Raw genomic sequence first — 27,207 nt, 5'->3', positions numbered from 1 at the left:
TACAGGAGCTGCTCTGAGGAATGTATTTTCTAGGACTGAATGGCACTTGGCAGGCACTGTCTTCCCCTTCCTCCACACAGTGTCCAGGTCATGAGCCTGCAGATGAGCAAAGCCCTGTGCAGGGTCCTGCTGGGAGAAGCCACTTGCTACACATTCGGTTCCACGAGGACCTCGGCTTGCAGTTGGTGCTGGTATTTCTGTCGGCGTTCGCAGCGGGGGCAAGATTTGCTGCTGGCCTGGCAGCACTTGTGGAAGACGGTTTTGCAATCTCTGCAGCTACAAGAAAAGCAAAAGCAAAATCAGTCTTCAGTAATGGGTGGAGCACCAGTCCTGGGGTGGAGAATCCGGACTGCCCACATCCTGAGAACATAACTAGAGTTTAGCTTTATTTCTTCACAGTCAACATGACTCCCTCCCATATCCAGATAAATGCTCGGACGGTCATTAAATGGACCAAAGCAATCCCCAGCTAGCAGCATAAATGATCACACACACCTAAGCGCCACCAATCAAAATCAATCCAAGAAATGAAGATAATTTACCTCCACCACCCACCAAATGCAGTTGGGGGAAAAAAAAGCCAGGGGTCAGCTGACTGCATTCCACTGCTGGAACATTAGTTACTATTTCCAGCTAAAACAGCCTGGGGGGAACCACTCCGAAAGAGAGGGCTTTGCATGCACGTGTGTGGGAGCAGAAACACCTCGTAAGAAGGGGAAGATAAAATGAAAATGTTTAAGGCTGAATTGCTAAGCTCTTGGGGGTGGGGACTGAGCAATTTGAAGCAGTGAAGGATGTTGCTGTGAGACGGGGAGAGGCTCGTTTTTACACTCAAGTCACCACAGGCAAAGGGCGTGCCCTCCGGTATCAAGAGGCCAGTCGGAATGAAAACTCTACCTCTCCTCCCCGCATGGAGGGCCCAGCCCTGACCACTCCTGACACCCTCCCTTCCCCAGTGTGGGACCGGACTGCTCAGATCTGACAGAGCAGGAAGTGCTACCAGACAGCGAGGAAGTTGCTGGGGAGGAGCCTAGGGCTGGGCAGAAGGGAAGGAAAAGCATCCTGGTTTCTGGGAGGGAGCAGACAGCACTAAGTGTTCCTTGTGCTGCACTGTGGAGATTGCTGAAGACAGATTAGCTGGGGTGGTGTCTGCAGACAGCTCACTCCCTAGGCACGAGCTTCTGGGAGGCCGCCCTGCTCTGATGCACAGCCTGCAATGAAAGAGGGAAATAAACAGCAGCAAACTACACCTGGCACCAAGCAGGCTCTGACATGAAGTCCCCTGTGATGCCAGGGCTACTTGGTTCTTTTGGGCAGAGTGAGCGACAGCTCAGGGACTGCCCGGTGCTACACACGTGCTCTGTTTTAAGCTGCTGTTTTAGCTTTGTTCCCCAGCTAATTCACATACCCAAACTGCACTTGCTGAAAGTGCAAACCCGGCAACCTACCTTCTAGATGCCACGCTGCAATTGAATGATGCCTGTGATGCTGCAAATCTGGGCTGCTCTGTAGACAACAGAGGCACCCAAGAAACAACAGGTGGCTTGCGTGTTGAGAGCACAGGCAGTGGAGAAAACTGGCCTTTGCCTCAAGGGTAACAAGCGGAGAAGCCACTACACCACACAGCGCTGCCCTGGTCTGGAATTCTGCTCTCTGCCACCAGAATGAGTCACAGGAATTCCACCTGTGTGACTCACAGGACCTGGACCTTGGAATGTAAGGCAGTAGATTCTAGAGTCCTGTAACTAAAGAGTCAAGACTCCAATTTGGCAGGCACCCGCTGGGAGTGCTGAACAGTTTGGCAGCTCTCAACCCCATGCCTGCAGCACAGACTTGCACTGCTTGTGTGGCCTGGGCACCACTTTTAGAACCCAATCATCATTCTGCAACCTGCACAGCCCTGCGGCCCGAACCCCAGGCAGCCAACATGGGCCAGCCGGGGTGTTAGCTGCAGGGCAGAAATCCCCAGTGGGGCTGGACTGTCATCCAGAGGGGTTGCAAGCGAGTTGTCAATGAAAGGAAATGACTGCGCCCTCCACCTGGTAGGGACCGGCCACAGGAAACGTCTGCCGCTGATGTGAAAATGACAATGTTGCTCACACATTATTGAGAGGCATTTCAGACATATCCCACAGTGAGTAACGTGCACTGTGACCCCAGCGGTCAGCTGTCCCACACAGCAAAGAGCAACAGCGGCCGTCTTCAACGGGATGAGGCAAACAGCCTTACGTCGCAGCCCTCAGGATGTATACACCCCTCCCAAGCTAGGGATGGAGGGTTCAATACCGTGCACCTCCTCCCAGACACCGGGGCCAACATTCTGTTGTGGGCCTGACTGAGTCAGAAGGGGCGGTGGGGAAGTCAGCTGGGGCTCTCCTGTTAGAAACTGAACATGGAGCCGTCCCTGCCCCCAATGCGAGGGGCAGAAATCACAAGCCATTCTGGAGAGGCATGTAGATCGGAAACCCTCCTTACTCCTGGATTGGTAGGCCCACATGGTTCTACTAATTGCTTCTGGAGCTTCCAGACCAGGCACTAGGTTTCCTAGAGAAATGCAGGAATTGCCAGAGCATAGCAACAGTCTAATATCATTAGCTGCTTTGAAGGAAGGCACAAGAAAACCAGGCACTGGACAATTAGGTTATGTCTACACGGCAGCACTTTCGAAATAAGCTATTCTGGAGGAGATTTTCCACAACAGCTTATTTTGACATAGCGCAGCTAAACACAAAACGCGTTTTGAAACAGCACTCAGCTCTGTCGGAACAGAGCGTCTCTGCACAACAGAGCCTACTCTCACACAGAGCCATTGGACGCATTATTCCCTACCCACACAACCCTTCTTTCAAAATACTTAATACCTAAATTCCTTGTACGCTGAGGTTTACCAATTTTGAAATCAGACATTGCTATTTTGAAACTATTTGGTGATACTGGCTGCATTGTGTAGCTGCTCAAAAAGTTATTTTGGAACAGCAGCTCTTCTTCTGAAAAACTTTGTTGCATAGGCCTACCCTAACTGGCCTATGGTGGGGGGACCTCTCTGAGGCAGTTAGTTCTGCACCAGGCCTCGAAGGAGGTTTGCTGTCTAATAGAGCCGCACCATGCATTGTTAATGTCAGTGTATCCTTTCCCCAAAACTAGTCAGCCTTGCTGATAACTGGTGGCACTGAGTCCCAGGGGTTAATTTTGCAGTATAAGCAAAATGCTTCCTGCAAGCTGTTTGAGATGGGCTGCCCTTCGCTCTCACTGGCAATCCTGTGTTGCAGCAGAGGGAGAACAGCAGCATGCTGTTGCCCGTCTTGAATCCGGTCAGGATTTTGTCCCCTCTGACACCTCTGCTCTGAATGGTTTTGCTCTCTCATCGCTGAAAAGCATTGCCACCATTTGCTTTGCCCATCTCCTACACCACTTGTCTTTTCACTCTTCCTTTGGAAATCTTTTTGCATGCTGAATCACCTGCCTCTGAACCCCACTTTCTGCCACCGCTGGGCCCAAACGGAGCAACCACAATGGAACACAGCATCCCCAGCAAGGGCAACCCCACAACTTCACAGAGACATTCAAAGCTTTGCAGCATGATTTGTGTGCCCTTGGATGGACACCAGTGGAGTAACTCGTGCTTAAAGCTAAGCATGAGCTAAGGGCACTGCTGGACCAGGGCAGAGCACTCAGCAGCCTGCAGGACAGCTCAGGGGACTGATTCCTTGAGAGATCCCTGCACATCTATCCACGGAGTCTCTGACTGGTTTGAACACTGCTGCCATATCCAGCAAATTTCTTTTGCTGTTTCCTCTGGGAACTCTCTCGAACCTCCTGATTTCCCCCTCACACTCCCAGTACTGATGATCCTTTCTGGTCAGACCCCTCATTTCTGAAGGACACTGTCTGAACCATGCACCCAGTGAAGCCAATGGGAGCTGCTGGGTCCCAGCACTTTTGAGAGCCAGGCCACTTGTTTAGGAGCCAAGGTACGGCCACTGGCCCTCACACCAGGCGCATGTTCTTGGCTCAGGCATAGCCACTGTCCAATCACGTTCTCCTTTTCCAGCACCCACCCAGGAGATGAGTTGGCCCAGTAATTCAGGCACTAGCCTGGGACGGAGAGGTGTTGGGCTCAAGGCCCTGCCTGCGTGACCCTGGGATCATCCACACTTGGAAGGCTGCCGTGCAAACGTGACAGGTGCCAACAGGAAGGGCTCTCTCTCCAGGGTTTCTCCATGTAGGTGGGGCAAGGAAAGCCTTCTTCTGTCACCCCAGCACTGCCCACAGCGAAGCTAGGTGGGCTTACCTATGCCGCGAAACTCAGCTCAACCCAGGTCTCTTTTCCCACGTGTAAGACAGAGACAACAGCCCTGCCCTACCTCCCCGGCGTGGGTGAGGAAACACCCTCCCTCCCCATAAACCCTGAATTCTTTTTTCCACTCCCTTCATCTGAGGAGGTGGCTTTTACCCATGAAAGCTCATGACCTAATACATTTGTTAGTGTCTAGGGCTGCGGCGTCCAATACGCCTCCTGTTTACCACACATGGCGAATGGGACGTCACTGTGTGGCGAATGGAGCACCTTCCGCCCATCCCACACACGCGCCCCACCATTTTGTGGAAAGAGCATATGGCGGCAGCAGCAGCTCCAACCAAACGCAGCTGGTGCAGCTCCAGCTGTGGCTCAGACCGGCTAGTGCCACTCCAGTCGCAGCACCAGCCACAGGGCCCATGGCACCCGGTGAGTCTCCAGCTGCAGAGCCCAGCAGTTCCAGAGATGAGGCGGCTCTGGTGAGTTGCCAGCAGTGTCTGTGGCAGGCTGCCTGGCTCTGTTGGGTGGGAAGGGGTGCCTGGCTCAGTGTTGGGAGCCAGCAGGGGCTGTGGCAATCATGCAAACCCTATTGGACACCACTGCTCCAGGGTGTCACAGGACCAAACCTGCTTCTCGTCAGCTCTCCTAACAGGCCAATTTGGTAGCCCTCGCTCACAGAGGAAGCACTGACGACAAAGCCGGTCAGGTGCTCCCTGGGCCTGCAAGCTGAGTGGCCCCTGGCAGGAAGGTCCAGGGGCAGGCATTACTCACCGCGTGGTTGTGTCAAACTCAAAGGGGAAAATGATGCGGCTGTGGTTACAAATCTGGCAGATAAAGCCCCGCTGGGTACAGAGATCGCAGTTGTAGACGTGGTGGGATGCAAACTGGATCAAAGATTGCAGGTACACTTCGAATATGCCATCGGCTATCTGGGGAACAGAGAAAGCTTCAAATACCATTGGGAAGGTTCACCTGGGAGCTCTTGCTGTGCCGTTTCCTGAGGTGACTTCTAGCAGTTGCTTCCCACGCAGCGGTGGCTGGTGCTGGTTGAAAACGTGGCTGCACTCAGCAATGGGCTAATTCTGGGAAGGCTGGGGCCTCCAGGGCACTCTGCTCTGTTTGCAAGCGAGTAGGCATTTTACTAACTGCAGAGTCAGCTAGGAGCAGGGTCAAGCAGCGTTTTCTCCAGCGGGGACCCCCCATTTCCCCAAGCCCACTCTGGCCTGGGGTGTGTGGAGCTCCATTCCAGCACCTCTCCTGGGCCATAGCTATGTGAGGCTGCCAGGGTACAAGTTGCACAGAGCTGACACCAGGTTCCCAAAAACTTTTCCCCAGATGTGGCAGTGTCTGTACTGTCCCCACGTCCCCAGCACCCACAGATGTGTTTGTGAAACCCCAGGGCAGGAATTCTTCCCCCTGCTCCAGAGGGAGCCAAGAGGTGGTCTGTTTTCCCTACCACCCAGCACAAGCCAGGGCCAAAGAGGACGTTTCCTGATGATTAGGGACACAAGAAAGGCCCAGTTTGTTCGTGTGTATACCCCATTGAGGAGCATACAGCAGCTGCAAGGTAGCAAGCAGTGATGCCCAGACCCGTGACCACCCTGACACAGAATGTTACTTGTGCAGAGGGACTGCCTGGCAGCTATCTCCCACTTCAGCTGTGAGTGGAGGCACAAGCAGGACTGACCTGCTGTGGAGCTGTGTGCTGGCTGAAGCGCACCCACAGCATCTCGCAAGGCAGCGGCAATGCAGAGGAGACCGAGGTGGGGCTGGTGGGAGGAGAGCCCTGCTGGAGGGAGGGGCAGGGATGACATTTTACTCATTTAAGGGGGCGCTGCCCAACGCAGCACGTAAGGGTGGGACTGGGTCCCTAATTGGTTCTTTGGTCTCTGGTGACGTCAGTGGCCAAGAGCCTGTGTGGGGGAAGGGACTCTACAGCTCTCTGATGACAGGCAGGTGGCTGGAGGAAAGGATAGCTGGGCAATCCAAGGAGCTCAGTGCCTTCCAGCACGAGCTGTAGCTGGGCTCTTGCCTGGAGCGGCCCTGCCCAAAGGTGGTGCTGGTTCTGCAGGAGACTCCAGCTGCTGACTCAGAACAACAGGGGATGATCTAGTTTGGTTCCTACCACACAGACTCCTGCCCTTGCCATCGGCCCCACAACTCTCCTCAACCAGCTGTTTGTGCTGCAGTCCCAAGAAGTGCCCATGGAGTGATGGCATGTGAATCCCGTCAGCTGGGCTGCAAGGCACAGCACAGAGACATTTGTTTTCCTGGGAAGGTTTTGGAATGAGAAGCTCCAGATGGTGACAGACCCAGAGGCTGCAGCAGGGCCTCTCACTGCCACACACTCCCCTCCCAGTGCTGAGTGCAGCTGGGTGAAAAAGATGTCTTTGGTTTGAGCCTCTGCACCTCAGAGACGCCCCCATCCCTCCTTGTGTTTTGCTCAGGAGCTCCCCACATATCATAGAATCATAGAACACTAGGACTGGAAGGGACCTCGAGAGGCCATTGAGTCCAGCCCCCTGCCCCCATGGCAGGACCAAGTACTATCTAAACCATCCCTGATAGACATCTATCTAACCTGTTCTTAAATAGCTCCAGCGATGAAGATAGAAAGGTTACTCACCGTAGTAACGGTGGTTCTTCGAGATGTGTCCCCGTGGGTGCTCCACATTAGGTGTCGGGCTCGCCCGGCGCCGCAGATCGGATCTTCCAAGCAGTTTCTGCCGGACCGCGCATGCGCCGGTGCGCGCCGCTCCCCCGCGCGCTCCCGGCCATGTGCGCGATCCGGTCCCCGCCAGTTCCTTGACCAACCGCCTCGGATGCTCCTGCAAAACACTAAACAGAGATCCGGAGCGGGGAGGATGGGCGGGTAGTGGAGCACCCACGGGGACACATCTCGAAGAACCACCATTACTATGGTGAGTAACCTTTCTTTCTTCTTCGAGTGTCCCCGTGGGTGCTCCACATTAGGTGACTACCCAGCAGTAACCCAAGATAGGAGGTGGGTAATCGGATTATGTGCAGCTTGTCCCCGAGAGGACCGCTGCCGAGAGACGGGTATCCTCTTGGAATACCCTGTGAAGGGCGTAATGTTTGGCGAAGGTGTCACAGGATGACCAGGTCGCCACTCTGCAAATGTCTTTTAGCGCAACGCCCTTGAAAAAACGGCTGTTGATGCTGCCACCGCCCTAGTGGAATGAGCCCTGGGCGTGGCCAGTAAAGGAGTCTTTTTGAGTTTGTAGCACATTTTTATGCAAGATACGATGTGCTTAGAGATTCTCTGCGAAGAGAGACATTCTCCTTTTGATTTGGGAGCGATAGAGACTAGGAGCCTATCCGTTCTCCGGAAGGACTTGGTCCTGTCCATATAGAAAGCTAGCGCCTCCTCACGTCCAGGAGGTGTAGGCGCACCTCCTTGTTAGAGTTATGAGGCTTTGGATAAACAAGGGTAAACAATAGGTTCGTTAGCATGAAAACTCAGAAAGAAACTTTAGGAACAAAGGCTGGATGCAGCCGTATGGTTACCGCCTCCTTGGAAAAACAGCGCAGGGTGGCGTTGCCATAACTGCCTCAAGCTCGCTCACCCTGCGAGCTGACGTGATTGCGAGAAGAAAGGTCGTCTTCATCATATGGAGGCGGAGGGAAACCGTGGCCAAAGGCTCGAACGGTGGTCCCCTTTTCGCATTAAGCACCAGGTCCAAGTTCCACGGAGGTGGAAGCGGTTTCTGAGGGGGGTATAGGCTTACCAGCCCTTTGAAGAACCTGGTAACCATGGGATGGGCGAACACCGTGTGCCCTTCCTCTTCGTGTCTGAACGCCAAAATGGCGGCCAGGTGGACCTGAAACGAGGATAGCGAGAGTCCTCCTTTCTTGAGGTCCAGTAAATACTCTAATATCACAGCCATAGGCACCGAAAGGGGGCTAGCTGTTTGGTAGAACACCATGCCGTAAAGCGAGTCCATTTCTGCTTGTAGGTCTTCCTGGTGGAAGTCCTCCTGCTACTTTCTAGGACTTGCTGCACTTCCTCCGTACATGTGCTCTCTAGGGAGCTGAGCCATGGATTAACCACGTTTGTAGTCGCAGGCCTTGGGGGTGCAGATGCACTATGGACCCCTGGGCTTGCGTGAGCAGATCCAGCGCCACCGGAGGGGACACTGGTGGCCGGTCCGACATGCGCAGGAGTAGGGGGAACCATTGCTGTCGATCCCACGTTGGGACTATCGGGATCATTCAGGTTCCTTCCCTCCTGGCTTTCTGCAACACTTTGTGGATGAGCACTGTGGGAGGGAAAGCGTAAAGCAGGGGGCCCCTCCATGAGATCGCGAAGGTGTCCCTCAGGGACCCCCGTCCCAGTCCTGCCCTGGAGCAGAATCGTGGGCACTTCTTGTTGTGCTGAGTAGCAAACAGGTCTATCTGGGGAAAACCCCATGCGTGGAAAAATCGGTTGCAGCAGATCGGGACGCATCTGCCACTCGTGCGTGAGTGCGAAACGCCTGCTCAGCTGGTCTGCCTTCACATTGCGAGCGCCTGGTAAGTACGAGGCTTTCAAGGTTATATTGTTGGCGATGCAGCAGTTCCACAACCGGACTGCTTCTACACATAAGGCACGGGACCGAGCTCCTCCTTGCCGATTTATATAAAACATGGTGGAGGTATCGTCTGTACTGATCCCGACTACCTTGCCTTTCATTTGGTCTCGAAAGTGTCTGCAGGCGTTGAACACTGCTCTGAGCTCCAGTATATTTGTGTGCAGTGACTGCTCCATGGAGGACCACAGCCCTTGCGTCACCTCTTCGCCCATGTGTGCTCCCCACCCTATGAGGGAGGCATCTGTAGTAAGAAAAACCAATACGTGTGGTTGGTGGAAGGGTACCCTTGTTAGCAGGTTCCTGGGTTTACCCACCATTGCAGGGATTTGCGCACCTCTGTTGTGGGCGACGCCATCCTGTGAACAGTGTGTGCTGCCGGTTTGTATACGCTCGCCAGCCAATGCTGCATGCTGCGCATGTGTAACCTGGCGTTCTGTTCTACGAAACGTCGCTGCTGCCATGTGGCCCAGCGGCCGTAAGCACGTCAGAACCGGCACCATAGGGCTGAAGGTGAAGCCTTGCGCGAGGGAGCCGATGGCCCGAAAGCGAGTCTCTGGTAGATACGCCCTCGCTGTAATAGAATTGATGCGTGCCCCTACGAACTCTATGTCCTGTGTGGGGTCTATCTTTGATTTTGTCAGATTGATAAGCAGGCCGAGCGAAGAGAACGTGCCTGCTGTGACACATATTATGCGTAGTACCTCCTCCTTCGAGGCCCCTTTGAGTAGGCAGTCATCCAGATACTGGAATATAAATACCCCGTCTGTGCAGGTACGCTGACACCACTGCCAAGGTCTTGGTGAAGACTCTGGGGGCTGAGGAGAGCCCAAACGGTAGGACCTTGTAAGTTGAGGGCTGCGAACCAATCTCCATCGTCTAGTGCCGTAAGGATGGAGGCGTTTGTGATCATCCGAAAGCGTTGCTTGCGCAGGTACCGGTGAGGCCTCGAAAATCTAAGATGGACCTCCCCGTGAGGAAGTACCTCGAGTAGAACCCTCTCCCTTGCAGTTGCTCCGGCACTCTTTCCACTGCCCCTACAAGCATGAGATGGTCTACCTCCTGCTTGAGCCTCGCTACATGGGAGGCCTCCTGGAGGTGGGGCCCCGGGTGGAGGTCATGGCGGTGGGAGCAACTGGGAGGGGATGGCGTACCCCGTGGCTATGATCTCCAGCACCCATTTGTCTGTGGTGATCCTTTGCCACTGGTTATAAAATGTTCGGATGATGGCCTTGAGCACTGGTTTCGTGCCCTCTGGAAGCGAGTCCATGAGGGAGGTTAACCTAACGTGGTTGTCGAAATTATGGTTCGCTAGATGCGCTGCGTAATTTGCCATTGGCAACAGTAGCGTGGAGGAGGAGTAGACCTTTCTGCCCAACAGCTCTAGCTTTTTGGCATGTTTGTCTGTTCCCCCACGTTGCGACGACTCCACCACCAAAGAATTTGGTTGTGGGTGGCTGAACAGGAACTCCATGCCCTTCGTCGGCACGAAGTATTTTTTTTTTTTTTTCGCTCTCTTGTGGACAGGCGGAATAGTCGCAGGAGTCTGCCATATCATAGTGGCAGACTCCAAGATTGCGTCATCAGCGGTATTGCTATTTTGGAGGAGGCCGGAGGTCTCAGATTTTTGAGGAGCTTATGGTGTTGCTCTTGCACCTTTGCTGTCTGGATGCCTTGCGTGAAGGCCACCCTCGTAAAACAGCTCTTGGAACTGTTTGAGATCGTCCGGAGGATGGACGTCCCCCGGGGCCGTAGCCTCATCCGGGGAGGAGAGCGAGGAACCGCTGGGGTACGTCTCTCTGGACCCTTCCGGTTCCTGCTGATGATGGTACACCCTCTCACTAGAGGTTTGCGAGGAAAAATCTCGGGGTTCCATAACCAGTCCCCCCTGAGATGCTTAAGTCTCTGTCCCCGGTCGCAATTGCCCTCGGGGGTACGAGATCGTTTGTAGGGATTTTTCCCTAGTAGATTGCCGATGGTGTCTATGCCCTGCGTGGTCCCAGCCAGGGTGAGGCTGGTTGCAGAAATGGAGAAGGGGGCTCCGGGTAGGCTGGGGGGGGACCCCTGCCTTCTAGTTGGAGTCTGCAACATAGCGGAGGGCTGTGAGAAAGCAACTCCACAGCCCTGTGCGGAGAGGGGCTGCAATGCCTCCTCTTGTGTGCAGTCTTCCCCCTCCCTTGAGGAGGTAACTCCGCCCCTGACATACAGGGGATCCCGGCCCTGTCCGCACCGAGCTCGGCACACTCGAAGGCGGTGCCGCACGTGCGGTGTCCTTCGGTGCCAGCAGGCTGCGTGCCTGCGCGCTCTGCACCGCCGGTTTTCCAGGGGTCGGTGGTACCGGCGCTTGTTTAGCCGCCGCCCTGCCTGCGGTGCGGGGCGGCTGGCTGATTATCGGAGGCTGAGCCGCTTGCACGTGGCTCTCCGTGCCGCCGCCGATCAGCTGTTGCTGCGGCTGGGGGCTGCTCGCTCCTCCCGTCCCGCTCGCTGTTGCTGCCGGCAGGGATCGGGCTGGGGGGCATACAGTGGATTCCGGCGTCCGCACAGAGCTCGGCACGCTCAAGGGCGGTGCCGCACGTGCGGTGTCCTCCAGTGCCGGCAGGCTGCGTGCCTGCGCGCTCTGCACCGCCGGTTCCCCGGGGGTCGGTGCCGCTGCCCGCAGTGCCGCCGGTACCGGCGCTTGTTTAGCCGCCACCCTGCCTGCGGTGCGGGGCGGCTGGCTGATTATCGGAGACTGAGCCACTTCCACGTGGCTCTCCGTGCCGCTGCCGATCAGCTGTTGCTGCGGCTGGGGGCTGCCCGCTCCTCTCGTCCCGCTCGCTGTTGCTGCCGGCAGGGATCGGGCTGGGGAGCATACAGGGGATTCCGGCCCCGTCCGCACCGAGCTCGGCACGCTCGAGGGCGGTGCCGCATGTGCGGTGTCCTCCGGTGCTGGCAGGCTGCGTGCCTGCGCGCTCTGCACTGCCGGTTCCCCGGGGGTCGGTGCCGCTGCCTGCGGTGCGGGGTGGCTGGCTGAGTATCGGAGGCTGAGCCGTTTCCACGTGGCTCTCCGTGCCGGCGCCGATCAGCTGTTGCTGCGGCTGGGGGCTGCTTGCTCCTCCCGTCCCGCTCGCTGTTGCTGCCGGCAGGGATCGGGCTGGAGATACTTTCCTCCGTTTCTGCGCTGATGGAGTGAGGGAGGCAGCTTTCCTTTTAAGGGCCCCAGAGGGTCCCTCCTGCTGCGGCCGCTCCGGCGCTTCTGGCTGGAGGGCCTTATCAAGAAGCAGCATTTTTATCCTCATCTCCCTGTCCCTCCGTGCTCTGGTTGTTAATTTAGCGCAGAAGGCGCATTTCTGTGCCACATGGGACTCCCCCAGGCACCTTATGCATAGACTGTGCCCATCGGACACTGGCATCGCCTCTCGGCAGGACTCACGTTTGTTTTTGTTTTTTTTTTAAAGCCTGAAGAGGACATTGTTGGTGAGTCTTTGAGTTTTAAAGTGGGTACTTAGCACCTTCTTTGTGCCGTTTTCCACATCCAATGGCCTGCCTTAGCAGGAGGGCTGATGGCCCTAGCTCCTGGCCTCCGGCGCTTGTTACTGGGACTGGCTGAGCTGTCCCGCTAGCTTGTTCGTTGTTTTTGTTTTTTTTTTACAAAATAACAACCGGCTAACTCGTAGTAGCCTAAGTGCCTGAAAAAAACTTTAAAGAAAAACAGATAAAGTCGTTGAATACGCTACTTGGCCTTAGCCTAGTTGGATTCCATCTGCAGCCGACGGCGGTTAAGAGGAACTGGCGGGGACCGGATCGCGCACATGGCTGGGAGCGCGCGGGGGAGCGGCGCGCACCGGCGCATGCGCGGTCCGGCAGAAACTGCTTGGAAGATCCGATCTGCGGCGCTGGGCGAGCCCAACACCTAATGTGGAGCACCCACGGGGACACTCGAAGAAGAATCCACAACCTCCCTTGGCAATTTATTCCACTGTTTGACCGCCGTGACAGTTAGGAACCTTTTCCTAATGTCCAGCCTAAACCTCCCTTGCTGCAGTTTAAGCCCATTGCCTCTTGTTCTATCCTTAGAGGCCAAGAAGAACAAGTTTTCTCCCTCCTCCTTATGACTCCCTTTTAGATACCTGAAAACCGCTATCATGTCTCCCCTCAATCTTCTCTTTTCCAAACTAAACAAGCCCAATTCTTTCAACCTTTTTTCATAGGTCACATTCTCTAGACCTTTAATCATTCTTGTCACTCTTTTCTGGACCCTCTCTAGTTTCTCCACATCTTTTTTGAACTGTGGTGCAGAACTGGATACAATACTCCAGCTGAGGCCTAACCAGCGCAGAGTAGAGCAGGAGAATGACTTCTCGTGTCTTGTTCACAACACACCTGTTAATGCATCCCAGAATCATGTTTGCTTTTTTTGCAACAGCATCACACGGTTGACTCTTATTTAGCTTGTGGTCCACTATAATCCCTAGATCCCTTTCTGTTGTAGTGGTTCCTAGACAGTCTTTCCCCATTCTGTATGTGTGACACTGATTGTTCCTTCCCAAGTGGAGCACTTTGCATTTGTCCTTATTAAACTTCATCCTGTTTACCTCAGACCATTTCTCCAATTTATCCAGAATGGTCAAGTCGGGGCTGCAGCCAGGGCCCTGCAAACTCTGGAGCTTGATCCAACAAACCTGTGCTGGTGCCCACTGGGGCCAGCTCTGAACCATGTTCATCCTCTATTTGTATGAGGGAGGGGGGCAGGTGTAGGGTTTGGTTTGAGGCTGGATGCATGTGATGGGGCATCTGGCCACACTGGCTTGGAAGGAGTTAAGGTGGCCAGGAAAGCCAATTAACTCCTCAGCTGCACCAGGAGGAGATGCCAGGGAGCTGGGACGGGGTCTGTGGTACCCAGGTGGCTGGCTGCAGGCAGAGGGTTGATCATACTCTGCGAATGAAGGGAGTTAAGAAGCTGATAGACCTAGACAAGGGGAAGCCAGAAACACAGGAAGCAGCCCAGGGAAACAGAAGTGAGTTCTACGGAGACACAGGCCTTGGCTGCCTGTTCCAGGGTCCCTTGGCTGTGTAAAGGAAGGCGTAGGTTCCCCTGCTGGCCCCTGAGCAGTGGTACAGGGTGTTGGGATCTGAAAGCCTTTGAATTGCCCAGAAGGGGAGGACTCCAGTGGCCTGTCTGGTGAGCCAAGCCAGGAAGAGGAAGCTGCAGGTTGGGGAGCGAGTGGGCCCACAGGCTGAGACAAGAGGCAGGAACACACCCTGGGAGGGAGAGCACATGCTGGAGCAGCTAATCCCTGGGCAGCTAGCCGGGGCAGTACAAGCAGTGAGCGAACACTGGGACTGCGTAATCTGTATGTTAACCTGGACTGATCTTCCAGGTAACAGAGCCCAGGTGAGGTGGGTATTATTACGTCTGTGTGTCCTACTTGGAAGTAACTAAAGTCATGGGTTCTGGGACCTTCCAGCACTTCTGGCTCCTAACCATAACCCTAGAGCAACTGAACCCAGGTGCTGCTCTGAAGCAGGCCCCTCCCCACCCCAAAGCAGCAGCTGCAGAAGCCCCCTCTGTTCCCTGGTGCATCTAAATTTTAGTCAAGGGTATTTGTTTAGCACAAAATTGCCCCGACATGGCCATCACTTTTCCTAAAAATACCCATGATGGAATGTTAGCCTTACATATTGTATGCAGAATGAAACCCCATTTGCCTGTACCCCACAGATGCACACAGGGCAAGAGAGATGCTGAGCAAAGGGAATGAAGGAACCAAGTGAGCTGTTTGAGTCCTCATAACTAGCCAAACTCGTCCCAGTTTCAGCTTCCATTCCAGGCAGAGAAACCAAAACTTGTCACCAGTGACACAGTAAAAAAAGAAAAAGAAATGAGTCATAGCTCTCACCTGTCTCAGGTCAGTCACACTGTATTTATGGGGCGATTCCAAGAGATAGTTCCGATGATCAAGTCTCCAAAGAAACACAAAACAAATAACATCAGACACGTTTCACCAGATCTGAAACGGACATCGAGGGGGATGCAAAACACATGACGGGACTCTGACGACTGCATCTCTGATCCTACTGGTCTCGGTCCCAGAGTCTTTTCCCATAAAGTGAAGCTTAAAATGGGCCGAGGTGGTCAGAGAGCAGATTTCGGATGTAATTGTACCCAGTGGTCTCCTCTCAAGCCAGGGGATTGCCTGGTTCTGGATGCTAGTTCCTTACCAGGACTTCTTTCCCCACATCTCTTAACATGCGGGTCAGAAACTGCTGTAAAACAACACATAGCGGATGGAAATGGGAACCCACAAAGCCTTTCCAGAACCTCTCTATCACACAGCCTTTCCAGAACCTGCTCAAAACTTGCCGAGTCCACCTGGAGCTGTCAAACCTGTCCCCAGCACCCAGTGCAAACCAGGGGGACATCTGGATTAGTGGGAGTTGGAGAAACCCAGTGAACTGGTGAGAAGTGACCCTTCTCTGACATCCAATGGCCTGGGACCACCTGACCTGCCGTAGCTGTGATCAGGCGACGCCCCTCGGTAGAGCTGGGGTGGGGTTCAGTGAGGTCCCTCTCCTATGGAGCGCTCTGCTTCCAAAGAACCAGTACAGCTCCCCTTTCTCGGCTTTCCAGTAACCTCGGACCCATCTCTTGGGGGTGGGGGAGAAGGAGGTGCTGGCAAAGCCTTGAGGCTGCTGAGGAAGTGTTGCTGGACCCTACCAGCCAAGAGTTGTGGTTCAACCTGCTTAAAGTCATCGGCTTGGTTTAAAAACCAGGAGATTAAAAAAACATAAATTCATGATCTTCATAATTTCCCCTCTCTGTAGGGACTTTGGCATTGCTTTTTCAGCTTTTCGCCTCAGCCACGAGGGCAATAAGCTTTAAACAAGAAAGCTGAGACTCATGTCTTCACAGGACTCTGGGAGCCTTGGCTTTAAGGACAGTGCCAACTCCAATGAGACATGACTAGATTACCAGAGGGGGCCACACTAAGGACGGGACTGCTGTTTAGCAGGAAGTGCATGCAGGGCTTTGAAGCAGCACTGGCGACAGGACCAGCCATCAGAGGGGGTGTCGTGGAGGAGAGAGGCAGAATATGCTGCATTGTTTCATTTTTAATTTGCATCGCCTGTATTTTGGGGGGTTAAATGTATTTCTAGGGTGCCCAGAGCTTTGGATAGGGGCTGAGATTGCACATGAAACAAACCCTATATGGCAGGCCACAGTAACTGCAGGAGCTATTGCCAGGACAGCCCCAGAGCTGGTACTTAGAGAAAAGCTGGTTGGAGTACAAGGGGCAGGACCCTATCTAATGGAGGCAGGTGTATGGACCCCCAGCTTTCAGTCATGTTTGATTTGAGAAGGGAGGCGATTTCTGACCCACCATATTGGTGAAATGAGCCTGCCTGGAAGGCACAGAGCAGGCAGCAGGACCACAGGCAACACTTACACAGTATTACACACTTACCAAGGATATTTACCCACGGCGTGCACCAAACCCTCCCCAACTCCCCCAAAGTGAGCAACTATCATCATGTCCATTTTACACGGTTAAGGAAGAGCAACCTGCCCCAGATCCCACTGTCTGGCGGGTAGAAGAGTCAGGATTCAAGCCCAGGAGATCCTAGCACCTGTGAGTTCATTTAGTGCTAAGCTCCAGAACCAGACAGAGCCTCTCCTTGGACCGAAGGCTAGATTACCTGGTGCTGCGGGCTATCTAGCCCTACATATCCTTTGTGGATCAACCTGAAGTTGTGCCCTGAAGGCGCTGCCTCTCTGTCTGAGGAAAGGACAGACCAGGGGGAGGAGAGAGAGAGCCATGCTGGTTAGGAAGGAAGCAAGGTTCAGGGCTGATCCCAGGCTTGCAGCAAGATTGGGGTGCCTGAGAAGGTTTAGAGAAGGCCCTCACCTTTTGCTAAGCTCCTTCAGGGCCCCACTGCGACACATTATAAGGTAATCACCAAGTAGCTTTAGCTGTTCTCTGCTTCTACAGATTCGACCCATCTGCTCCACATGCTCGTACAGGCTTTCATTCACCAACTTCAGGTTGATTAAGGGATGGTTGCGGATTTGATTCAGGAATTTGACAGCTCGTCGACAGACCTAAAATATTAAAAAAAAAAAAAAAAAGTTATTGATACGTGCCCTATCCAAAGCAAATTGAAATCTACAGAAGAGTTCCCTATGGAGGGACTGTTACTCCAGCAGGCCTTGGATCACGGCCTGTCCACAAAGGAAGTTTAAAAGGAAAACACACAGGAGAAAGAAACAGTCTCTAACTAGGCACCAAAACTGCTGAGTTGCAGATTCTAAGGCCAGAAGGGACCATAAAATCATTGCACCTTCCATGTAACAGAGGCCAGAGAATTTCATTCAGGCTCCAGGACATCTTCTGGAAAGGCATCGAGGAACAATCTGAAGACTCCAGAAGGTGGCGAACCCCCCCCATCACAGCAGCTTGTTCCAAAGTGTAATCACCCTCACAATTCACAATGTCTCAGAGGGGAGCTGTGTTAGTCTGTAGCTTCACATCTAACAAGCAGTCCTGTAGCACCTTAGAGACTAACATTTGTATTGAGTCATGAGCTTCTGTGGGTAAGACCCACTGCCTCAGATGACTGGAGTGAGCAATTGGAATCTAGGGTTTATCCACTGGGGGTGGGGAGGATGGAAGGAAGGAGGGAAAAAAGGGGTTCCCTGTCACTAGTAAGACCAGTAGATGAAGAAAATTAAGTTTAGAAGGAGGTGTGCTGTTCCTGCGAAGCAGGGGGAACTGCCCTTGTAATGCAGAAGATAGTTGAGATCTCTGTTAAGCCCTAATTTAAATGTGTCCAATTTTCAAGTGAATTCTAATTCTGCTGTCTCCCTTGGTAGTCTTGTGGTAAAATTGACATCTTACAACCTATACTGGGAACATGGTCCCCCATTTCACAGGCCTTGGGTGACACGCCTGTCCTCCCCTACAAACAGTCACCCAACCTCAAGAAAATACTCACCAGCAGCCATACACCATACTATAGAAATACTAACCCAGGACCCTATCCCTGAGATAAACCCCTTTGCCAGATCTGTTTCTACACCTATACTGGTGAAGCTGTCACTGGACAGCAACCACAACATCAGGGGCTCATGTGATACATGCCATCATGTGCCAACAATGTCCCCTGCCATGTACATTGGACAAACTGTGCTGTCTCTGCGCCAAAGAATGAATGGACATAAATCTGACATCAGGAATTGGAACACACATAAACCTACAGGGGAACCCTTTAACTTCCAAGGACATTCAATACTGGATTTAAAAGTAGCCCTCCTTCTACAAAAGAATTTTACCACTAGATTACTGAGGAATTCAGCTGAATTGGAATTAATTTGCAAATCTGACACATTTAAATAGGCCTTAGCAGAGATCTCAGCTTTCTTATGCATTATCAGGGCAATTTCCCCACTTTTGATATTTGCGGGAGTGGAGTACACTCTATTCAACTTAATTTGCTTCATCTACTAGTCCTCCTAGTGACACGTAACCCCTCATTTTCCTCCTTCCTCCCACTACCCCCCACCCCACTATATAAACCCTGGATTCTAATTGTGTAGTCATCTGAGGAAGTGGATCTTCCCCAGGGAAACTCACAACCTAATACATTTGTTAGTCTCTAACGTGCTACAGGACAGCTTGTTATTTGTTAAAAATGTGTCTTCTTTCACACTGGAATTTGTCTGGCTTGAATTTTCAGCCATGGGCTCTTCTGCCTTTCCCTGCTTGCTTTTTTTCTCCCTGAGAAGATACTTACCCTGTGTAATCAGTCCACTTCCTGATCTTTTTGAAAACTAAACAGATGTGCCCCAGCTCGCTCTGTAAGGCATTTTGTCCAGCTTTCAAATTATTATTGTGCTTCTTTTCTGCACGCTCTTTAATTGTTCCACATCCTTTTGCAAGCATGGATGACAGAATGGCACACACCATTGCAGCACTGGTCTCACCAATGCCATATACAGGAGTAGAATCACCTCTGGCTTCCACTCCCTCCTGCCCCAGGAGTAGACCGCAGGACTACAGCAGTCTTTCCAGGGAGCAGGGGGGGATGTTTTAAGAACTGGGCAGCCCCTGCCTGGACCAGCAATAGACTTACAGCTCTTTTAGTCAGGTCCCAGTTGTGGATAAGGCGTGATGGAATCACAGATTCGTCGTCCTGATGGCAACTGTCGCAGTAATAGAGGCCAGAGAACGCACAAAGTTTGGGTTTCACAAAACTGAATCCAATCTGTCTGGAGCAGCCTGAAGAGAGATTGAACAGTGAGAGCACAGCAAACCCTCAAACCCCAGTTCACCTCTGAAGACGGGGCCAAACAGCACAGACCTTGGGAAGTCTGGAACCACACTTTGTGGGGTCACTCTCTAATCATTACAGCACAGCGGTTCAAGGCCACAGAAAGATCAGGAGAAAATAAGAAGATCAAACCAGAAAAAGTAACACAGAAGAATCCAGCAATGGAGATTTAGAGGGAGCTCCCAGAAACAGCGGCAACTGACCTGCTAAAGGAAGAAGAGTGCACATCCCAGAGAATCAGATCTTTTTTCAGCTCTATAGTGGGGCTCACAGGCCCAGAAGATGGAGACAGGAAATCAAAGTTCTCTGATGTTTTCCCCAAAGTGCCCCAGCTGACTAAAGCAGTTACAGAGAAAAGAAAATTAAAATAAATACAATCACATGGTGACCACAAGGCAATAAGGAAAGTGACGGACTCCCACTGCTGAGGTGTGTGAGACTACTTCCTGGAAAACAGAAGACGAGGCACTCGCAGGTTACACTTACACTGCACACCTGATGGCTGCAAAGCTGTGATGCTCTAGCACTGCCACTGTCAGGCATGCAGTGTAGCCACTCTTTTGCTGGGGGGAGAGAGCTTTCCTGCACACAGGATAACCAGTCCCAGCAAGGGGAGCGTTACACTCTGGCACTTTTTTTTCAGTGAAACTTTGCTGGTTGGGGTATGTTTTTACTGGCAAAAGTACAGTGAAGACAAAGCCTTAGTCTACTCTAGAAGGAGCAGGTAGGGACAAAGAAATCTGCTTAGCGGGAAGGCTGTTCTCTGGGGAGCCCCAAGAAAAGGCAGAGAGGCCATGGGCTACCAAGGAGGTGTGGGCCACAGACCTTACTGTTTGCCAGCTCCACATCCAGCAGGGGATGTGTGGGGAACACGAAATCCAACTGGCAGGTGTCTCCAGTGTCACATCTCCCTCCTGCCCTGTCCCACATGCGAACACCAGGAGGACATGGGCCTATGAAGTAATCTGATGGGAGAGCCCTGGCCTTTTTGTTGCAAGAATGACTGGAGACTGACCTACTAAATTCAAATATGTTTCCAACCAAGCAGCTACCTGTTGCTGGGCTTAAAAGTTCTGATGGAGAATGAAATGGATAAGGTGAGAGTGAAGCACTATTAAACTAACAGGGGAAATATTTGTATTTGGTTACAATTGGTGTTTTAGTGCCACCTTGAACGATGGGGCTGCTCTGTAAAGCAACTAGGTAAACAATAAGCACTTCAAACTCAGCAGAGCTGTTCCTTGTCTGTATCCCAGTATGCTGCATCTTACTCCTGTGAGCCTGGAGAACCAACTCAGCAACAGGGGCCCAAATCCTTCCTTGCCAATTCAACATCAGAGAAGTAGAATTCAGCACCACTTTGGTAAGTCACTCCAATGGATAATCATGCTCCCTGTGGATAAGATGTGCCTTAGACATGACCGGCTAGTAAGGTTAAACACACAGTCTCCTTTGTGGCTCAATATAGAAATGTCCAGGCTCAGGCAGGGATGTAGAAACACTCAGAAGGAGCTGTTGGAAACCCTGTAATCTAGATTCTTGCATCTTAGTCTCCCCCGTCTGCTCATTTTGGTGAGACTGTGGCTAAGGATTTTTTACTGCTAGACCCATCCCACATATGAAACAACGGTGGGTTGTGAGTCAAACGGGGAACCGCTCACCCTTGCTGGGGTCAGTGATGGAACTTGCTGAACAGGCTGCTGTGTGCATTGCCGAGCAGGTGGAGAGATGAATGTATTGCAAGCAGAGCAAGAGCCATGGACTGCATGTGCCAAGTCTCATGTAACAGACTGCCAGGGGCTCTCTCTAAACTCCTATCCTCTTCCAACCTGCGGTAGCACAAATAGACCACAAGCTGCTCCTGGCAGCCAGCAAACAAGCCCTGATGGAAAGTCTAGATTCCAAATCAGCCAGTTGAAAGAGCTCTATCGTGACAGAAGACAGAGGACAGCAAAGATCAGAAAGAGGCTGTCCCACCTGCCAGAGACAGAAAGTTGGGCTGGCATTGCTAAACCCTCAGGCTGCTGCTTCCATCTATCAGCATCAGCAGAATACCCGGGACAAGGAAAGGAGGAACTGAAGTCCAGAAATGAAGACAGACACCTGAGCGCGCTAGAGACTGTCTGGGAAAGAGATAAAAGAGGAGTGAAAAAAAAGTGCTGAAAACCACGCAAGACACAGAAAACGTTATCAGCGCGGCACAGAGAAGGCTGGTGGGATTCTTCAAGTTTCATCAACTTACTGTGCTACAGAAAGAGCAATTAAATTAAGGTTTATGTAAAAAACAATGACAGCTATTCTAATAAATCCAAATTACTTAGTATGTTAGAAGGAATTTATTGTTTAAATGAATGTTTAATGTTAAATGAATATGAATATTGGTAAAGGAATGTTTTACATAATACAATTATAGAGTAACAGATCTTTTGCATCTGATGAAGTGGGTCTTTGCCCATGAAAGCTTATGCTCCCAAATATCTAGTAGTCTGTAAGGTGCTACAGGAATTCTTGTTGTTTTTGAAGATACAGACTAACTCAGCCACACTGCTGATACTTATCATATGATTGTCACACTCATAAAGCTGTAAAAATGAATTCTCTGTCCCTGGAATATTGATCTTTTCGAGCATGCACTTCTGTCTTCAACCACCTGCCCCTTGGGATTTACCCAAGTTTATGCCACAGGTCTTAGCCATGACTTTCAGCTGTAATACCCCATTAACAGTGCAGGCCTATTCACGGAGGCTGAGTATGCACACAAAAGCCAAAACGTACCTGCGCATATGAAGCTCTGGGAGTCCAAGCCTTTCTCCACCGGGATGGCCACAAGGTACTGTAACAAGAAGCCATTTTCCTTTACAGTGTTTTTTAAGATGGCCTGTGAATGTCCATCCAAACTGCCACCGAGCGTCAGTGCTTCCTCTGCGGTTTCCAGATACGAGGTTAGCACTCTACGGACAAGCCCTCTCCATGCTGCAGCAGCATCAGTACTCTCAGCTTGCAGCTTCAAGGTGGCTTTCGAGGTTATAACCTTGAAAAACGCCGGCCCACCCAGGCTGGGGTCGGGAAGAATGTCTTGGATTGTCTCAATGCCATAGCTGTTGCTTAGTATCTTTTCATGGTTTCTTACTTTAAAGCATTTTAAAGCTTCCAACGACAAGGAAAAAATAAATGGAGCCCAAGCTTTATCTACATCCATATAAAGAACTGATTCTTTAAGCGCATCTAATTCTGGTGCAAGAGAAGAGGTCCAATCATAGGCATTTCCAGCTGCGCTCTTGGATTGGAGCAAAGCAGCTGAGTCACTGAGCAGCACTCCAACAGTGTGTCCTTCAAGGTCATCCTCTGGACAGTCAAGTGTCTCCCAGTCCTCCTCTTGCTGAGGCCGACACTTCTGGAGAACCTCGTGTATCCTGTCCAACCAGTCCTCAGCTTCATCTCGGGAAGGAGCTCGTAAGCACAGTTTCTTCCCAGAGAACACCAGCTCAAACCGCCCATCACCATGAACCAGCCCCAGTGACTCACAACGCAGCAAAGAGTAATTCTCAGTGCAAATCCGCTCTTCATGGTCCAGGAATAGGCGGAACTCCAGAGGAGATAATTCACAGAAGAACTCTTTCCAGACGCCCATTGCCCCCTTCTTCTCCAAGGTGCCCAGCTTCAGGAGGCCTCGGAACGGGTTGGAAAGACCTTTGAGAAGACAAGGCATTTCCATAAAACCAGGAAGAGTTTGGTAGACACAGTGTAGCAAAACCAATGAATAATTCACATGAGCATGCAAATAAAGAACCTTAAAATCTTCAGTAGATGCAGCTGAATCTGTTAGATAATGGCCTTGTGTTGGTACCAGTGTACACTGAGGCTGTGGCCACACTTGGCCAAAACTTCGAAATGGCCATGCAAATGGCCATTTTGAAGATTACTAACAAGGCGCTGAATTGAATATTCAGCGCCTCATTAGCATTAGGACACTTCCGGCCATGGCACTTCGAAAGCGCTGCTTTCAAAAGCGCGCGGCTTGGCGCAGCTACATGTGGGTCCTTTCTGAAAGGACCCCACTCCTTTTGAAATCCCCTTATTCCCCTCCGCTGGAATAAGGGGATTTCGAAAGGAGCAGGGTCCTTTTGAAAAGGACCCCCGTGTAGCCGCATGCTTTCGAAAGCGGCGCTTTAAGTGCTGCAGACGGAAGCATCCCAATGTTAATGAGGCGCTGAATGTTCAGTTCAGCGCCTTGTTAGTAATCTTCAAAATGACCATTTGCATGGCCATTTCGAAGTTTTGGCCAAGTGTGGCCACAGCCCAAGCATGTAAAAACTTCCCAATCAGAACTATAGCTCAGCATGCACTTTGCACTGACGTCAGTGACCACAACTGAGCCACAGGGGAGAAAGGTAGCTCTTAGGGCTTGTCTACACTAGAGAAATTTTGTAAGTATTTCCCACCACTGTTAATATGGGCTCAGCAACCCTGTGTAAGCTGCTACTACTGGTCTCGGTGCCTTCTAAACATGCTCAGAACTGGTCTGATCAGAAGGACGTGGAGTAAACCACTTCTTTCACCATGAGGATCTTCAAAGCAGTTAACAGACAGAACAAACTGATTTCAGCTCCTTACTGACTAGGCACCCCCAGTGGATGACTGCACGTACCGATCTGCCTGCGATGAATAACACGGAAGCCCTTTTGCTCCTGGCCAGGGGACACTTTGGGCTTTCCAGTCTTCAAAGAGGACAAGAAGGGCTCCTCCAAATCAAGGGCACTGATGAGTTCTGTGGCCTGGCCTTCTCCAGCCCCCTCCAGAGAGGGCCCATTGGAATCAGTCAGGCCTTTGCTGCTCCCTTCTGGAGAAGGCCTGTAGAAATCGTCTTCTGAGATCCAGCTCCTTCGCTTCTATTAAAAAAAAAGAACTTAATTATTGAGCTTTGGGTAGGACCCTGTAAACATCCCCATGCTTTGCCTGGCACGGAGTGGGACCCCTACCTTCTGTGGGACTGCTCACAAGTCTAAAATGCAGTGAACACACCAATGCACAAAGGGCCAGCGGCTAACCACCTACTCACATTTTAATGGCAGGTTGTAAGCTACTCAAGCAGCTCTCTCTACCTAGCAGCTCTCTCTACCTCAGTCGGCCAGTCGTACCCTATCACATGGCTGTGACAAGCTCTCTCTTCTTGTTCTGTGTCATTAACTGGAAAAAAAAAAAAAAACTCTTCTCCAGGAGATCAGGAAGGTAAACTCTTTGAACTGCTAACCCACCCTACTTAACCTTCCATGCTACTTCCAGTCTGAATGTGCCCAGTTCAGCCATTGTGTTGCTGGCCTCACACTGTAGTAGATTAGAGGAGGACTGTCTCTATTAATAGAAGCCATTTGTTTGCCCCTACTGCGTTAATGTAGGCATTTGAAAAGTCTATTTTTAATCACTGTAATGTCCAGGATCACCACTCGAACTTTTCTTTTAAAAAAAGGAGCTAGTATTCCCTGGAACCTCTTTAATCTGGTAGTAGTAGGCATCCTTCAGTCTATGTAGACTATGGATCACGCCCTTCATAGTTTCATTTGGGATCATCATTTGCAGCGTCAACTGTGACTGTGAAGGCCCACACGAGAGTGACAGTCCTTGCTGCATCTGTTGCATGTGTAGTGGGTGTCTGGCAGGTCCTTACCGTGCTTTCTGTGGGCTCGCTTCTCCTCTGCTAGCTGTCTGATCCTCATCTCACCCTTCTGAAGGCCCTTGTGTAGTCCCTGCCTCCATCTGCTGCGATTGTCTGCCAGCTCCTCCCAGCTGTCCGGCTCGATGTCTACCTCCCTGAGATCCCTCTTGCAAACATCTTTGTAGCGCAACTGGGGGTGTCCAGGAGGTCTTTTGCCAGAGGCTAGCTCGCCATACAGGATGTCTTTTGGGATCCTTCCATCATTCATCCTGCGGACGTGGCCAAGCCAGCGGAGCCGCCGCTGCCTGAGGAGGGTGTGCATGGTTGGGATTCCAGCTTGCTCAAGGATGGCAGTGTTGGGCACTCTGTCCTTCCACGATATTCCAAGAATGCGCCCGAGGCAGCGCAAGTGGAAGATGTTCAGCCTCTTTTCCTGGCGAGCGTACAGGGTCCAAGACTAGCTGCCGTAAAGGAGGGTGCTGAGGATGCAGGCTCTGTAGACTTGCATTTGGTGTGGGTGTACAACTTGACGTTATTCCACACTCTCTCGCTGAGTCTAGACAGAGTTGTGGCTGCTTTTCCGATCCTCCTATTTAGCTCAATCTCCAATGACAGGATGTCAGTGATGGTGGACCTGAGGTAAACGAACTCATGGATGACCTCTAAAGAATAGTTGTCAATGCTGATTGATGGAGGTTCAGCAATGTCCTGACCAAGTACATTTGTCTTCTTTAGGCTGATGGAAAGCCCGAAGTCCTTGCATGCTTTGGAGAATTGATCCAGCAGTTTCTGAAGCTGGTCTTCTGTCTGTAACACCACAACGGTGTCATCTGCGAACAGCATATCTCTGATAAGGACTTCCCACACCTTAGACTTCGCTTTCAGCCTTGCAAGATTAAACAGTTTCCCATCAGATCTTGTGTGCAAAAAGATCTCTCTGTTGAAGATCCAAAGGCATGCTTCAGGAGGAGCGCGAAGAAGATCCCGAACAATGTCAGAGCAAGGATGCATCCTTGTTTGACGCTGCTCCTGATGCTGAAAACATCCAATAATGTGCCATCATATTGGATGGTTCCTCTCATGTCTTCATGGAAAGACTGGATCATCTTGAGTAACCGTGGTGGACAGCCTATCTTGTGGAGCAGTTTGAACAGTCCATCCCTGCTGACCAAGTCGAAGGCCTTGGTCAAGTCGATGAAGGCTATATAAAGTGGCTTCCTCTGCTCCCTACATTTCTCCTGCAGCTGCCTCAGAGAGAAGACCATGTCAACAGTAGATCTCTCTGCGCAGAATCTGCACTGTGATTCGGGATACACCCTCTCAGCAATCTTCTGGAGTCTGCGGAGGATGACGTGAGCAAACAGTTTACCAGTGATGCTTAGGAGGGAGATTCCACGGTAATTGTTGCAGTCACTTCTGTCTCCTTTGCTCTTATACAAGGGTACAATGTTAGCGTCGCGCATATCCTGTGGAACCTCTCCCTCTCCCCAGCACAGGCACAGAGCTTATGTAGGGGTTCCAGGAGGGTGTCCGTGGCACACTTGATTACCTCTGGTGGTATACCATCCTGGCCTGGGGCCTTTCCTACTGCAATGCTGTCGAGGGCTTTCTTCAGTTTGTCCACAGTTGGTTCTTGATCCAGTTCATCCATTACCGGTAGGAGCTCGACGGCGCTGAGGGCTGTATCAACCACATTGTTCTCGCGTGAGTACAGCTTGGAGTAGTGCTTGACCCAACGCTCCATCTGTTTGGCTTTGTCCGTCATGACTTCACCACATTTGGATTTCAGAGGTGCCATCTTGTTCTGGGTGGGTCCTAATGCCTTCTTGATGCCCTCGTACATTCCCCTGAGATTACCAGAGTCAGCACTGGTCTGGATGCTGCTGCATAGCACGAGCCAGTAGTTGTTGGCACAGCGCCTGGCTGTCTGCTGTACTGTTTTTCTGGCTGCTCTGAGTGCTTGAAGGGTACTCTGGCTCAGTGAGCATTTGTCCTCCAGGAGTGCAGCGCACTTCTTTTCGATGGCTGGAATCATCTCATCGGAGTTAGCTTTGAACCAGTCGTTTGTGTTTCGAGCTCTTCTTCCAAACACCGACAAGGCCGTGTTGTAAATTGTACCCCTCAGATGCTGCCATCTGGATGTCACATCGGCACCCCCAGGGCTCCTGTGCAGATTCTTCTCGAGGGTCTCTCTGAACTTTTCGTCTCTCTCTGAGTTTGCTGTCTTTCTGGCATCAATGCAGGGCCTTCCAGTTGGTTTAGAGTGGTACAGCTTCTTGGGTCTCACCTTGAGTTTGGAGCAAACTAGCAAGTGATCTGTATCGCAGTCGGCACTATGACAGCTGCATGTCAGAAGGACG

The 27,207-nt window shown here is 51.7% G+C and overlaps 1 protein-coding gene across 5 annotated transcripts in view; it reads right to left on the bottom strand.

Annotated features, from left to right (window-relative positions):
- Positions 1-27,207, bottom strand: part of PLEKHM1 (pleckstrin homology and RUN domain containing M1) — a 61,050-nt gene continuing 33,843 nt past the window's right edge. For 2 of the 5 annotated variants that reach the window (XM_074979290.1, XM_074979291.1), the window contains exons 6-12: positions 23,843-24,083; positions 21,970-22,884; positions 18,997-19,142; positions 16,773-16,966; positions 14,766-14,829; positions 5,069-5,226; positions 1-276 (exon numbers count right to left, since the gene is read on the bottom strand). In XM_074979290.1, the coding sequence (XP_074835391.1) occupies positions 147-276; positions 5,069-5,226; positions 14,766-14,829; positions 16,773-16,966; positions 18,997-19,142; positions 21,970-22,884; positions 23,843-24,083 (1,848 nt within the window). In that variant the 3' untranslated portion in view covers positions 1-146. Of the gene's footprint in view, positions 277-5,068; positions 5,227-14,765; positions 14,830-16,772; positions 16,967-18,996; positions 19,143-21,969; positions 22,885-23,842; positions 24,084-27,207 lie in introns of those variants that run through there. The other 3 variants (XM_074979292.1, XR_012642730.1, XR_012642731.1) reach the window with 3 other exon arrangements.

The sequence above is a fragment of the Carettochelys insculpta genome, chromosome 28 (assembly GCF_033958435.1).
Source record: "Carettochelys insculpta isolate YL-2023 chromosome 28, ASM3395843v1, whole genome shotgun sequence".
NCBI classification, from domain to species: Eukaryota; Metazoa; Chordata; order Testudines; family Carettochelyidae; genus Carettochelys; species Carettochelys insculpta.
Note: the sequence above shows the minus strand (reverse complement) of the source record. Positions and strands in the feature narration are given on the sequence as shown.